Source organism: Fistularia commersonii, chromosome 13 (assembly GCF_037954325.1).
Source record: "Fistularia commersonii isolate RoL2024-O1a breed Wild chromosome 13, RoL_Fcom_v1.0, whole genome shotgun sequence".
Lineage (NCBI taxonomy): Eukaryota > Metazoa > Chordata > Actinopteri > Syngnathiformes > Fistulariidae > Fistularia > Fistularia commersonii.
The window spans coordinates 9,655,334-9,670,583 of NC_141296.1; the positions used below are offsets into that span (position 1 = coordinate 9,655,334).

The 15,250-nt window shown below is 40.6% G+C and overlaps 2 protein-coding genes across 5 annotated transcripts in view; one reads left to right on the plus strand and one right to left on the minus strand.

The window, feature by feature from the left end:
• Positions 1–524: 524 nt before the first annotated feature.
• Positions 525–3,297, plus strand: shisa3 (shisa family member 3). The gene is made up of 2 exons (XM_086157937.1): positions 525–1,571; positions 2,701–3,297. Exons 1-2 carry the CDS (start codon positions 1,301–1,303, stop codon positions 3,288–3,290), a joined length of 861 nt encoding a protein of 286 aa, XP_086014063.1. The 5' UTR covers positions 525–1,300; the 3' UTR covers positions 3,291–3,297.
• A 1,882-nt stretch (positions 3,298–5,179) lies between these two features.
• atp8a1 (ATPase phospholipid transporting 8A1) overlaps positions 5,180–15,250 on the minus strand; it is a 101,485-nt gene continuing 91,414 nt past the window's right edge. For 3 of the 4 annotated variants that reach the window (XM_086157933.1, XM_086157932.1, XM_086157934.1), the window contains 4 exons: positions 13,511–13,599; positions 13,083–13,175; positions 11,092–11,183; positions 5,180–7,702 (listed from right to left, as the gene is read on the minus strand). In XM_086157933.1, the coding sequence (XP_086014059.1) occupies positions 7,605–7,702; positions 11,092–11,183; positions 13,083–13,175; positions 13,511–13,599 (372 nt within the window). In that variant the 3' untranslated portion in view covers positions 5,180–7,604. Of the gene's footprint in view, positions 7,703–8,393; positions 8,725–11,091; positions 11,184–13,082; positions 13,176–13,510; positions 13,600–15,250 lie in introns of all 4 variants that reach the window. The other variant, XR_015107005.1, reaches the window with a different exon arrangement.

The window sequence follows — 15,250 nt, forward strand, 5'->3', positions numbered from 1 at the left end:
CCATATCCATGGCCTCAAATGGATGGAAATTCACGACAATATCTATATATTGGACAATATCTCTGGAAACGGATACCATTGCTTTTCATATTGGGATTGATCATCGAATTAAAATAAAAGATGAGCCTCATGAGTTTGTAGAGCGCTCGGCATCGCATATTGGGAATACGGGGTAAAGACTTTATCGTCAGACGAGTGGTTTTTCGATTGAGCGGCGGTAAGTGTTCGCATCGCCACAGGGAGGCGCACAATTCCCACAATCAATGATCCGGAGAAGCGTCTCTCCTCCCGCCACGCACGTCTGGACGTTCTGCTGTGACTTGAACGATGAAATGTCGTGATAAGGTGAAAAAAAAAAATCTAAAAATGAGATGTAAAAATCTTAAAATATGACCCAACTTTTTCAAGAGGAGCATGTTGTCATCTTGAAAAACTTCCGACATTTTTTTTTATTTTGAAGGTCCTCATCATCCTTGATGTCCCTCAAGTCGTGAAAGCCTTTCAGTGTTTACATTTAACCAAAGAGCGACGACGACTTGGGACAATGTGAAGGCGATTTTATGAACTAAACTTGCTATTCCGCTGGCTGGTTGACAGAAGAACAACCACAACAGCAGCAGCTGATTCCCATTTGCAAGACAGCGCAGCTCCGCGCACAGCAGGACGCGATTAGCATCGAGCTACATAAGAAAGTTTCCCAGCAGCAGTAAAGCGTAATGTTTAGCCGGCGCTGCTAATCTTAGCTCACACCCGCACTAAACCGGGAGCAGGCAACGGTGCGCTATTGAATCGTCTCACACCCGCTTCGCCGCGACCGACGTGACCGCGCACGCCTGATAGACGCGAGTTACGTGCGCGCCTACAAAACCGCCCGCGCACAAAAGCAACAAATCTCCGGCGGGCGGGGAGGACGCACAGACGCACAGCCTCGCAAGCCGCACAGACATCAACAAACCGCGGCGGGAGCAGCTCCATTCAGCGGGACAAAAGGGAGACGCTCGGAGCGGACGCCTCCTCTTGCTCGGATCACAGGGAAATGCGAGAATTTAGAAGTTACGCGAGTCGAAGGTTCCACTCGTGATCTCCTCCCCACCGAGTTTAGCGGCTCCCGTGCCAAACGCGTTCGGGTGGTAAGGATGACGGTGACATACAGTAAGCTCACTCGCGGCCGTGGGCTTTTCGGCGTTTGTCTCTCGTGATTCCTTCCCGATGAAGAGTTTCTAACTCGGACCGACCCTCGGTGGCCCGGAGCTGCCGCGCACTGGACGAAAGGAGCCGCGAACCCCTGCGGGTCGCCGGGATGATGCGCCTGATGAACTGCCTCCTGCTCGGATATCTGACCTGGAATCTACGGATATCGGACGCGCAGGGGGAATACTGCCACGGCTGGCTGGACTCCAATGGGAATTATCACGATGGTTTCCAGTGTCCGGAGGATTTCGATACCGCGGACGCCACGGTGTGCTGCGGGTCGTGCTCGCTGCGTTACTGCTGCGCCGCCACGGACGCGCGTCTGGACCAGGGCGGCTGCACCAACGACCGGGAAGTGGATAACACGGAGTTTGCAGCGCGTACGTTGAAAAAAAAAAAAGGAATTACGTGAAGTCGACTTTACTTTCCATTACAAAAAACAAACTAAACAAACAAAAAAAAGTCACAAAAAGTGATTCTTGACGAGTTGGAGCTTTAAGCGATTAAGCGTCAAATAAACTGTTATTGAATGAGTGAGATTAATACACGCACTGAACGGATTAATTACAATGTTTAAAGTGGATGTAAATAGAGGAACATCTTAAAAATTGTAGAATTAAAAAAAACACAATTTCGTCTTTGTCAGTTAAAATAAATTGAAAAAGGCACCCGTATGTGACATTTCTATTTCTTTCCCATACTAAATTAATTGCGTGATTTCACAAACCGCCTAAAATTTCGGCTTATGTTCCTTAAATGGAGTTCACTTCAGATTATCAGCCCGTAAAAAAGGGTTCCCCCCTTTTTTTACAATGCAGGATTCGAGTGTTGAGCGAAATCATCTCAGCACACCTTCGAAAGATGACATGGACCACCTTTTCCATCCTTCTTTCCACATACAAACGGCCTTTTTATGCCTCTGAACACAAAGAACATCCACTGACAGCTCTCAGAATTCTAAGCTGTAATAATCACAAGAGCAAGTCTTTTTAATGGCTTGATATTCAAAATCGGTCTACAGACATGAACCCACTGTCGGTTGATTAATTGAAACAACCGTCTACTTTACCCAAGAGGATTATCGTTTTCTTTTAAATTTCCGTAATGGATCAGCTTCGTCCTTTTTTTCTGAATAGACCGTGAGGTTCAATTTCCCATTTTATTTCTTGTCAAAATAAATAAACATTGGCTGATTTCCGTCTCCGTGGCAAACACTTCACCATGTGTAATATGAGATGTTTGTGTTTTGGACCAGGAATGTGTGCTTGTCAAGTGTTTAGAGCTTAGAGGTTTAAAAAGAAAGATGTGTTGTAACTACAATAACCTGAAGTCTGTCATTTAAAGGTTTTGCAAGTCAAGTAGTTGTTGCTGAGTTTTGTATTTGTTGCTTGAAATAGAACTAAACATGCAGTAAAACACAAAGCACATCAAGCTTGCCGTAAAGGGCGATTTTCATCAAATGCAGGGTTCGAAAAATGTCCCTGACTCTTGTGTGTCCTCTCCCCACAGAGCCTGTTTACATGCCCTTCCTGATGGTGGGCAGCATCTTCATTGCCTTCGTTGTGGTCGGCTCGCTGGTGGCCGTCTACTGCTGCACCTGCCTGCGGCCCAAGCAGCCGACTCAGCAGCCTATCCGCTTCTCCTTGCGCAGCTGCCAGGGAGAAACCATTCCCATGATACTAACCACAGCGCCGCCGAGCCTCCGCGCCCCGTCGCGGCAGTCCAGCACGGCCACCACCAGCTCGAGCTCTGCTGGAGGGAGCAGCTCCATTCGGAGGTTTTCTCTTGGAGGCCAAGGACAGCAGCACGGTTGTCTTGTTTCAGCGACTGTCTCTTCACCGGCTTGCAATCCCACCCAGACACCCCAGACTCTTCCTCCACCTCCGCCGCCCCCTTACACATCCCCTCCGGCGCCCATGTCAAGCGGCCTTCAGCACCAAATGCCCTCCGGTCACACCCAGCTTCAGCTCCACCAGCCCTCGATGTCCTCCCACCCCCCGCAGGGCGCCAGCTTCCTCCTGCCCCAGCAGTACTTCTTCCCTTTGCAGTCGGACGCCTTCACAGCAACCAAGGGCTTTGCTGACTTTGGGCAGAGCTGACAAGGATCCCAGAGGAGGAACAGAGGGACTACAAGATCCCAAGATGGGTTGTGAGGCAGCAGACAAAGTGTCAAATATGCAGCTTCAGTTTGGAGGCAAAGCGACAGGATGTGTAGGATGAATCACCACAAAAACACAGAGTAGTGCACCGTGTGGCATTTTCCTCGATGCGTACACGGGAGGATCGTGTTCAGCAGCCACTAGTCACAGGAAGAAGCAGATTTGAATCTAGTGCACTTTTTATCAAATTTTAAAATTATTGTGGACTATTTTTATATGTGCTCTATTTTAATGGTCGCAATTTACCCGAGAGTAAAGTCTTCCTCATGTAAAACACTATTTACTTTTATCACAGGAATTTGGGCAAACGGGACCGTCGAAACATTATCAGACATATTATTAAAAATAGATGTTTGAACCAAGGTGGGAGTTTTTTTGACAATCGTGATGACATTTTGAAAAAAAAAAAAAAAAAAAAGGGAGGACCTGGAACAGACAAGACATTTTATCACAGAGGTCTGTTGGCTTAACAGGCATTTTACCCAAAGAAGGTACAGTGTGTATGCGTTAACACTTTGTCTTTTGAATCCAAACCATCTGCCCTAACATTAACCTCATCATCACTTGGGAAAAAAAAAAAGAGGAAACCAGAGCGGTCGAGCCTTTCTACCTGTTGGCCATTCTTGCGCCAGACTTCACAGCAGGAATGTAGCACTGAGATGAGTCATTGTCAGTGTTCAATGAGCATGTCATGGTCGCAGTGTTAAAAACAACTCGCCCCAGAAGCAGAGGTTTAGGTTGCACCACCAGGTATGGCAAGATAGTAACAAAGACTGTTCTGTTTGTCCTATCTGACGATGAAACAGACCTGCCAATTAGTGTCTCCGGAAACTTGCAAACTTCTCGGTCTTAAGATGTTTGCCGGGACATGCAGCTTCTCCGAAAGTCGTAGTGTCCTGTTTATACGCTGGTCTGTTGTTTTGGACTCCTGTATCCTGTTCAACCCTCTGTTTATAAGAAGAAATATTTATTTAGAGTGGTTTATCTTCGACAGACCTTGAAAAAAAAATTGTCAGGGAAGGAAGAAATGTTATCGTCTCTTTAAACTGAAGGTGTTTTTTTTCCTTCAGTCCTGCCACCTGTATCAATAGCCTCCTTCCTTCTTGGTCATTTAACTTTTTTTCAAATGTTATATGAAAGTTACCGTGGTAATGAGAACAAGTGTAACGAAAGCTATTTTAATTAAATAACTTCTCAGATTTTTCTTTGTCATTTTTCACCATTTGCCATTAACATTCATTTAATTGTGATTTAAAACCCTCTCTAGTTTAAGACTTGGGAGTGTGCAGATTTTATGTATCCTACATACAAACCGGGAATTTAGTAGGTTCAAGTTTTAATCAGGAAAATATGTGATCAATTTCTTTTATATTTCTCCCCAATTGGCGGTTGATATTTAGTTGAATGTAGGTTGAAATGTTAGTGTTACGACATCTAATGCCAGCAGCTGACAGTGCTATTATGTTGTTTTTAAACTGTGTTGTATACTACCGTAATTAAAACCCAACATGTTCAAAACATTCAAATGTTAATGTCCAAATAACGTGACATGTTGACACCTTTTGACGCCGATATATAAATATTTATAGATGACGGTCGCCTTTATCTCAATTTTCTTGTCCGAGACACTTTCTAAACTTGAGGTGATTCTAACGTCAAAAAATTGACATTTTACCATTGTATAAACTGACATCCTTGCATTTTGCACTGAATATCCTGTTTGTCACCACAAACAGGCTAAATTATTATCATAACAATATAATTATAATAATAATTACAATTATTATTATGAACTTCCAGAGTAATTTGAAGAGATGTTGACATTGTTCTTCCATGAATGCAAATTTTATTTCAGTAACCCATCATGGCAGTAAAAGACAACACTTAAGGTTGCAGGCCCAACATGCAGTATTAGCAATGAACAAATTTACGTAAAAAGAAACACACATTTAAAATCAAAGTTAAAGGTGCATTATTTCCATTTGTGTAAGTGATCAACACGGAAGGGGTCATAAAAGTAGTACAGTTAACGCTTCAGAGAACAATTTGATATCCATTCATGCATCCCACAACGTTTACAAACAATGTGTTCAGAGTAAAAAGAAAAGAAAGCGACATTCCAAGCCTTTCACTACGATGACATTGATGACATCCACATTCAGCAGTTTGGAATTTGATTAAATGACAACCTATTATGTTGTTACGAGCAATTTAAAAAAATAATAAAATTGAAGCCTCATGAGACTGAGCTTTCGGTCAGCCAGAGATTAGACTGTGTGAAGATGACAAGTCACAATGATATACAATCAGAAAGAAATTAATAAACCAGATCAGACCACATGTCCACTGAAAAGGTACTCTGAGTGCTTTGTGCAACATCTCCTGCAGCAAACTGAGCATCACAACCTCTCATCACACCGAGGTTGATTTTTAACGCGCACACGCACACACACTAACACAAAAATTCCCATACAGGCCATGCATCAGCACACAGTAGCACACCATAGCTTTACCTGAACTCAACAGGAGCAAGCATGACTGCATGGGCGTGCACACAAGCGTGGGCACACACACACACACTCACACTCACACTCACACACACACACACACACACACACACACACACACACACACACACACACACACACATACATACAGGGTAGAAAAAAAACTCCATGGTGTCCAGGGCTCACAGAGGACACAGACATGCAAAGCATTCATAAGTTGCGACAGCAGAAGACACACATGTACCCATGCGCTCATAAACAACCTCATTCTTACAAGTACACACCCAGTACATGCACATGCAGCGATAAACAGACAATCGTACACAATCAGAAATCTTATCTCCCATAGGGAGAATGACAATCACACAAACATTTAGTAGTCAATTATAAATCAAGCTGGTAACAATATCAATAATAATAACAAGACATTTAAGAAAGCTAAGTTTCCCAATTTTACCTATATTATCCTGCCAGTTCATCACAGGAAGAGAGACTAAAAGTTACAGATGAGTCATTACAAAGCCAGTCAATGCAAAGTTCATACATCTCCAATATAAAAATACAAATCCACAAAATAACTATAGAGACAAAGTGGTTTCGATACTGGCATGGAGTTTCCTGGCTAATATTTCTCTTTTCCCTCTCGACTAATGGCACTTATGTTAGAAGGATAAAATCTCCATTTTAAGGGAACACTATTACCTCCTGCTCAACAGCAGGAGCATCAGAGAGCCTCCATGCAAATCTGCAGGAAAAAATCTTGGGATTTAGTTGTGCCACAGTTTTCTTTTTTTTCCCCACACCCTGCAAGTGCAATGTTGTGGCAGGAGAGACAGTTATTTTGTGTGTGGAGCACGGCTCTAAGCTATCCGGCGAACCATCCCTGGCCATATTTCTTTTCGATGATGGAAAAGTTGTACGTAGGCACCTTTGTGATCATTGAGACAGGAGTGACTTGTGGAATGCTGTTATTGTCAAGAGCGATACTTCTGTTGGAGACATGGTTGATCCTGGACTACGGTAGGTTTCAAGAAGCGACAATTACAACAAAATCATATTAAAGCCAGGCACAATAGCTACATACTTTAGAAATTAAACTAAAATGGAACATTTTTGAAGAAACATTGATGAAGGCATAAGCAAATGTAAGGCTTTACATAAGTAATGCTTCCTTTAGTGCAAAAAAGAAATTAAATGTTACCAAATGTCTGCTCTTTAGTGGTGCGTTTAGAGCTGGAAACCTCTCAAGAGAGTGATTACATTTGGTTTAAGGTGTTTCCGAATTCACAAGTACTTGGAAGATTGTATATACGACTGCTCTTTGGCAATCTGTCACAAGTATAAAACTTCAAAAAAACTTATCTCCAAATAAGTTCAGAGTTTTACTTTCAGAATTACATAGTTTAGAAGTTCTCATACGAATTTACGGTAATTAGCATATTATTTTGGCTCTTAAATCCACAGAAAGACATTCCACTTTGACACGCAGAGCAAGAACAGTGAAGAACATCAGACTAAGAAAGCACAGTGCTCGTCGTGTCTGTCCGACACACAACTACAGCTGTCAGAGCACACAATTTTTTTTCTCTTCATACCGTCATTCTCCTCTGTCTGTTTCACATCCATGTCCAATAATCCCCTCAGTGCTGGAGGCAAATGCTCACATTAGGCCTTCTCCCTGAACATCGCCATTAGAAATGGCAGTTCTGGCTCCCGATTGGTTGACTTTGAACGAGAGGGCCAGTGCTCACCACTCGTTGGTCCTCTGTTTGGTGGTGTCATACGCCCTGATGACCTCAGACTGTGACACCACTCCGTTCTCATCTTGAGAAAAGGCATAACCATCTGTGAAGTTGAATTAAAGGAGTTAAGAGTGATAGTTGTACTGTAGGTGAATCAACAAAACTAAAGAGTAGTTCACCATTAATTGAAAAGTTGATGTTGTATGGCCTATACATTTCATAAATTCAGAATCTGAATGCAAATATAAAATGCATTCAAACTGCTTGGCCGCCTCTCGAAATCCTCCTCATGTGAAGTTGACGTAAAAGGACGATTATCATACCGTGCCCACTCTAGCTCACTAGCCACCCAAAAATATGGGTACTATGTCTACTAAATTCTATGCCTTAATTGGGCCAGCTTCACATGCCAGAGCTTTCAGGTTCTTGAATTACATAAGAGCCATTTTAAATTATAATCCAGTAGTTAATAAGTTTAAAGAAAAGGTTCTCTGCTCACTTCGCTCGTGTTGTGTTTTTGGGAAGAAAAAAAGCCCCACAACTTAATCCAGCCCAATCTCTAAGCACGATGATGAAATGATATCTATTGTAAGTCGCTTTGGATAAAAGCGTCTGCCAAATGCAATGTAATGTAATGTAATATCTCAATTTTCAATTTTCAGTGAACTATTCTTTAAAACTCATAATGAGAAACTCAATTAGGTTAAGACAACCCATCTAAAAATACATCACCATTAAAGCTAATCTAAATGGTCCTAAAGGGTTTTTTCCTTGACCTTTTATACCTGACTCACCTTCAGGTGTTAAATGACTTGATGTGTACCTGGAGGCCAGCGAGCGAGTTCAAAGGACCCCGCTGAGGTGAGTGCATTGTGGGGGAATAACAGCGCAATATTTCATCATTTCATCGTTATCTTGCTCTGCTGAGCTTAACTCAGGACACACCAGGCACACAGGGAAGGACGGGTAAATCAACAGCAGAAAAAAAAATGCAGAACAAAAGAAAAAAAAAACACAACATAAAAATAGGTCTCTAAAAGGGAGTAATGGAGGGAGGAAACTTTATGGGTGAGGTTTGAATAATGCAATCAAAAAGGTGTCACACAACAATGGTCTCATCCCCACCTATGAGACAAAAAAAGCAAACTGATCAGGACAAAGTGAAAAGGACAGAAAACTGCAAAACAAAAAAGAAAAGAAGACCATATTCATGCATGGAATTATGCTGCATCTGAGTTTTGGCCATTTTTTAAGTATAACAAAAGAAATACATGTCTGATTTTTAATTTGATGCGTTATAACTATCCAAGGGCTATCTGCTATTTTGTTTTATGAGGACTATTGGTCAGTTACTGTACTCAGTTCCACACAAATGAGAAAGCAGCAAAAATGTTTAGTCACCCTCAATGCTTACTCACAAGTAAAAAGAGTGAAAACATTTTGAAGGCAATAGTTACAAGCCCATTGCATGCGTTCTGATTCTAGATGTGAAGTTTTAGTACGTCTTAAAAGCTGACAGAGGAAAGACTCCTTCCATTGGGACGCCGCTGGCTCAGACTGGATTTAGAAATGAGATCACAAATGGACAATCCTGACTCCACATGTGAATGCACATGTGGAGTGTACGGATTGTAAAACTTCAAAGATAAACATTTTTTTCGTGTGATTTCTGTGGCGATTGACACAATCCAATCAGTCAAACCACACGGCGTGAGATTCTTTAAGCAGTGTGAACATTAACAACATTTGGACCACATTGAGAAACGGATGTAGCCACTGAATTAAGTAATGATTTGCACACCCACTGTGGCAAGTGATTATTGCATAGCAATATGCAATTATTGCATAGCATTTTCAAATCTCTCAATATATTTTGCATAAAGCACTCTAGGATCTGTGCTTTAAGTCCAGCACTTCATGCCCAATGTTTTATAATTAGGGCTAGACTGTCTGAGGAGCTGCTCAATGATTATTTATTTACATCATTTTGTTTTCCCTTGAGTGAGGAGGTTTCTTGTAAACAAAAGCAGGGGGAGCTTTCTGGAAAGAGTGGAGGATAATGGCATGCCATCTGTTGGCAAGGATTATGAATCCAACATGTTTTATTAAAAAGCCAGTAAACAAAGCAAACAGGGTAACTCATGGCCTTTTGAGATATATTTAATGTGTACTGTTTTGTTTGTCTCTACTTTTAGCTTTTGTCCCGGTAGAACTGAAAAGTTCATTGCTGCATCTTCCTGGATAAAAGATACGGAATTGGAATACACATTTATTTCCATAAAGAGTAGGAAGGCGAGACGCCATAACAACTAAAGTGACATGTAGACACGGCCGGGCCATTTATCATGCCATTGGCTGACAATGCACTGATTTTTAATTGAAAATGTATTTTGTAATTCAAAAGCATACCATATGCATCCAATAATACTTTTACCCCCTGGTAGAGATGTCATAAATAAATTAGAAATGCTACATTCTGAGTTTTTTTATCTCTCAAGAACAAGATCTAGAATGGTAAGGACATTGCCTAATTATTCTTAAGAAATGGGTGAATAAATAAGGATAATAATGGAAAAAGCAAAAGCAGATGGAAAAAAGTTTCAATAAAGCAAAGAACTGTTAAAAAAAAGGAAAGCTCGTGAAACAGTCTAGTGCCAAATTTCAGGAATATTCCACATAATGACAATTATACTCAACATCTGTTGCTGTGTTTTTTTGTTTGTTTTTTAGGCATCCTAGTGTGTAACAAGGAACTGTACAGAAATATTGTGCTTCCTATGGGTTTGTGGGTTTGCACAGTTTGCCAGCAGAAGCCCCAGATCGGCACTCGTTTATCAGCGCAATGTGAAAAAGTTCGAAGGCAAGAGCCGAGTCAGTGAGACGTCCCAGATAACCAGTGCAGTAAATTATCTGAATTAAGCCACCTGTCAACCTCAGCTATGACATCCACTGACAGAAAGACATGGCATGAGGTATAAGCCTCAGCAGTTATCTGTTGAAATAATGATATCGTTTGTGAATTTTTAACCCATTCTCTGAAAACAGTTTCACTTCACTTTGTATTTATTATGGATTAATTCGTTTTGGAGCATTTACAACCTCTACTCATGCCTTCATTTTTTTCCATGGGACTGGTCACATTCCTTTGTCAGTTCACATGTGTTTTAATGACAAACAAAGTCTGTAGACCATAAAGACCCTGGTGAATGATCTTAAAAACTTGGGCGCCCTGTTGCCACTAAATGATGTAGTGTGTTAACCACAGCAACTCATGGTTTCGGGCGAATGACAGTAAGTTGTGCACTGTAATGTGAACTTGGCTTGAAAAAGGATGTATTTCCCAAGATAAGCTGAAGTTTTGGAGGAAGATTAATCTCAAGTCCTTTCTGGCTTTGAGCAGCCCTGATGGCTCCGCCTTGAGGTTCCTTCAGATAGACAGGAATTTAAATTGAAGAGAGACAGGCAGAAAAAAAAATAGGCCGTATGACTTACGGAGCAAGTTCTGTTGCATGGATTCAGACCGGTACACGCTGACAGTGCTCTTCTTGAAAACGTTCTTCAAAAGCTGGGCCCTCTCCGTCAAACTACAGAGACACACACACACACACACACACACACACACACACACGTGCGCGCAGTCAGTCAGTGTGTTAGCAGCACGCTGGGCACCACAGGAAGCGTTAACGACCCATACATCAACCTTGTGTCAAAACACCTTCAGCAGATCTACCTGCCTTTTTAAAATACTCTTTGGGGAGATCGGGAGATTTTGGACCGGCACATCGGTGGTAAGGAATTAATAACGTGTTAACAAATGTTGAGATGCTCATAGCTACATGACTATGTGTCTACAAATCGAATATTCAAAATCAACCTTGTATTTGGGTATATGTGTGTGTCTTAACACATATTTATGTAGGTGTGTGTGTGTGCCAGAAGCCTGCTGAGTCTGGGACATTGGCCAGGAGGAGAGATCACTTTCAGCCCACAGGGGATCTCACACTGATCTGCTCCACGTTAATACCCCACTGCAGGCCTCAGAGCCCAGAGAGCTTGGAGACCTGCAGTGGCTCATACGCTTTTTAATATGTGGCTTTAACATTGGGGGACGGCTGCTTTAAAATGAACAGTTCGGCATTTTGGCTAAAAGTGTATATGATTACTGATATTAAGCTCAACTCCAGCAATTTGAGGAGCAATTTTAAAAATATCTCCCTTCCGCACAGTAATACTTCTGGCAGCAGAGACGTGAAACTTTGGGGATTTTGGGGGAAAATGTCTTATACTTTAGATTGTACATGGGCATGTTGCCCTGATAGAGATAGATATAAATTAACTATCAACCATGACAGAGTTGGCGATAAAAGTTTTACTAAATAGTTAATATCTTTAATACATTGTGTTGCATTGGGTCATTGTTGACAATGCTGTAAACCAGCATAGTGTACTGATGAATTTGCCATGATTTGCCAGTTATACCAAGATTACCCAGAGCTATATCTTAGAAGATATTCAGTCATCCAAGTCATGGTCAATCGTCATTCTTCAGTTAAGTTTCAAAACTGAAGAAGCCCCTCGGACGAGAGGTGAAATGTCTTCAAGGAGAAACTATATCCAGCTAACTGGAAAAGATTTGGCAACTATTACCAAGACTCCTCTTGCTTATGTAAAAATACAGAAGTCCAAATTTTACACAAGCACAGAGTATTACCAACAAGTGAATCCATTCACAAAATGGAATCATTTAATGTGCCACGTTGTCAGAAACAGGTTAAAAAATAAAAAAATTTAGGTCGAAATTGTTATCTTTGAAGCAGTACAAGCTATGACATTTCATCAGTAGGATTTCTATTGTCTGTGGAACATCAGGTTCTTTGGAAGAGACTAGCACACAGTTTGAAAATAAAGCAGTTTGTGAAAAAATGGAATGGAAAAGTAATTTGGGTTTGAGGTCAGCTGTGCAACATTTGGATGTTTTGAGTCTTTAAAAATTCAGTTTTGCCAGTAATAAACAGCAAATAGGCAAGCATCAGTTTTACTACATATAGGATGTGAATGAATGTGGAAAAATAAGGCATGTCAGGCTCAACTGAGGAGATGGAACTCCTGTACTTGGCTCGGTTAACAGCTTTGCACTTGCATAGCAACAGTGGCTTAAGCTGCACATTAAGCAACATTACGGCAAATGTTTTCGAAATTCAAAGTTCATTAGAATCCTTATACATAATTTTTTTCCTTTCATTAGCAGGCGTACTTAAGATTAAAATTCATGTTGTTACATTGCCCAGATTTATGTCAGATGAGCAGATTGTCTTTTTTGTGGTTTGTATTATGAGCATGATGATGCAACGCTTAAATGCTAAATATGGTAGTATCCGCTCTCTATGTTGTTGAACTATATTTAATCCAATTGTGTTGGATCTTTAAATGTTTGTGCATAGTACTTGTGAAAAAAACTGCAGTGAATTTGTGTGTTTTTTCACCTCTTCCCGTGCACCACAGCTCCTGGATCTTTGGATAAAGCCTCAAGCTCTTGTACCTCATCCACCAGGGTCTTGAAACACACTTTCTTCACACTATACAATAAATCACATTCAATTCATCAATTTCCTGTGGCAAATATGTGCAATTTAAAGCAAAATACAATATGTCATGCAAAAGAAAATAGGTAGATTACATTTACAGGTTTGCTTCTAAAACAGAGGATCAGCTATGACTTGACGTTAACCAGAGGTAGAAACAATCATTTCCTACTGACAATACACAGCATGAAACCCCTACTTCCTACCTCAGAAGTCTTTACAAAAGAGCACTGAAGGGATTTTTTTAAGGAGATAGATTCTGGTGGAATTTCTTCCACAGGTTGTGTATTGGGGTGATGATGAGCAAACACAACATAGAGGAGACTTACACTTTGTAGGCAACGTCAAATACCAATGACGTGATCGGGATGAAGACCAGACCCATCCAGAAGACCCCCGAACTGAACATCATATCAGCCTGAAACATATGCGCACGCACACACGCACACACACACACAAACACACAAACACACACACACACACACACACACACACACACACACACACACTTTAATGTCACTCGAGACAATGTAGAGGTCGACAGCTAAAAAGATAAACAGAAGAGCACTTAAAAACAATGAGACATCTGATAAAGAACAATCATATCATCTTCTTTAGAAGTGTTTAATAAGAAACCTTGAGAAGAAAAGCAGCCCAAAACAAACAGGCATATTTTGAAAATAGAGGAAATGGATCAAAATAACCAACTCAATGTGGGGTAATCCACCATGACTAAATGATACCATGCTTTTTGTTAAGAACCTTCCTCCCCTTTGCCCTTCAGGGTGGAGGAAATACCTGTGAAGTATTTAGACAGCAATATCTTCTCACTTGAGCAGCTCTACTGTGAGTTGTGTTGACAACTTCTGTCAATACGTCACAGCAGACCGTGGGCGGCTATCAGGGGTGCTTTTAATGCTATATGCAATTCATTAGGGTCTGTGAAGTGCACATAGTTTAAGTGGATGTTGAGGGAGCACAACAACAATACCAGGCAAAGCCCACCTTGGTTTAGGAAAATTCCAAATAGATGAACTGCAAATCACCAATACCAAGGGTAATCTTAAAAAAAAGTCAGATGTCTAAACTGCAAACCACTGCTGAAGCTCCGACATATAATTCGGCATTTTGCGTTAAAAACAAACAAAAAAAAAAAAAATTCATTCTAAATTAAAAAAATGACAGGCTACAGAAGATTATTAGGTCTGCCATGGTCCGAATTGGAATATGTCCAGGCCATGTAACTTAGACAAAGCTCATGTCGTATTACTGAATCTGTTGCACAGAGATCGCTGCCTCTTAGTCACTTAACATGAAAGTCATAAATAAACTGGAGACTTTCTGAAATCCTTAAATCCAGAATTCAAATGAATCCAAAATTTGGGGGTGGCAAGGGGCAGGAGAGAGAGCACTAGCCTTTGGAACCAAAAATTCTTGGTTCAATTTCCGGCTTCTCCGAGTGTGTCAAAGTGTTGTTGAGTAAGACACTGAACCCTTAACTGTAGGGCGGTAGCCGACTAACTGCTCATGGGCCATGATGGGTTAATTGTAAAGAACAAATTTCCCCACAAGAGATTTATAACTAATTATTATTGGTTTTGACATTTGTCAAAAAAAAAAAAACAAACAGGGTATCACATCAATTTCCATCATGAAACATTTAATTAAAAAAGAAAACAACTATAATCAACAAAAAGAAAATAAAAAAAAATAAAAAAATAAAAAAACAAAGAATGAAACAATGACACGTTGCCTATGTTTCACTTCTCTGTCATGCAAGGTAGTTTTCGAGTTGTTATTAAAAGCCCTCAAATACTCTCAAGATTAAAAACATGACCCTGTTCATGAAGATGAAAATTCCAGCTTGTGACAGATGCAATTAGATTAACACCATTAATGACAGATTAATTTTTTTTTTTTTTACAACATTCCTCCATTATTAATTGGATGTCAATTATTTAGTCTTCCTTACCTATTAAATTGTTTTATTACATTTCATGATATTGCACAGAAATATAATCGACATTTTATGGCCCAAACTATTAAATGAATGACTAATGAATATATAT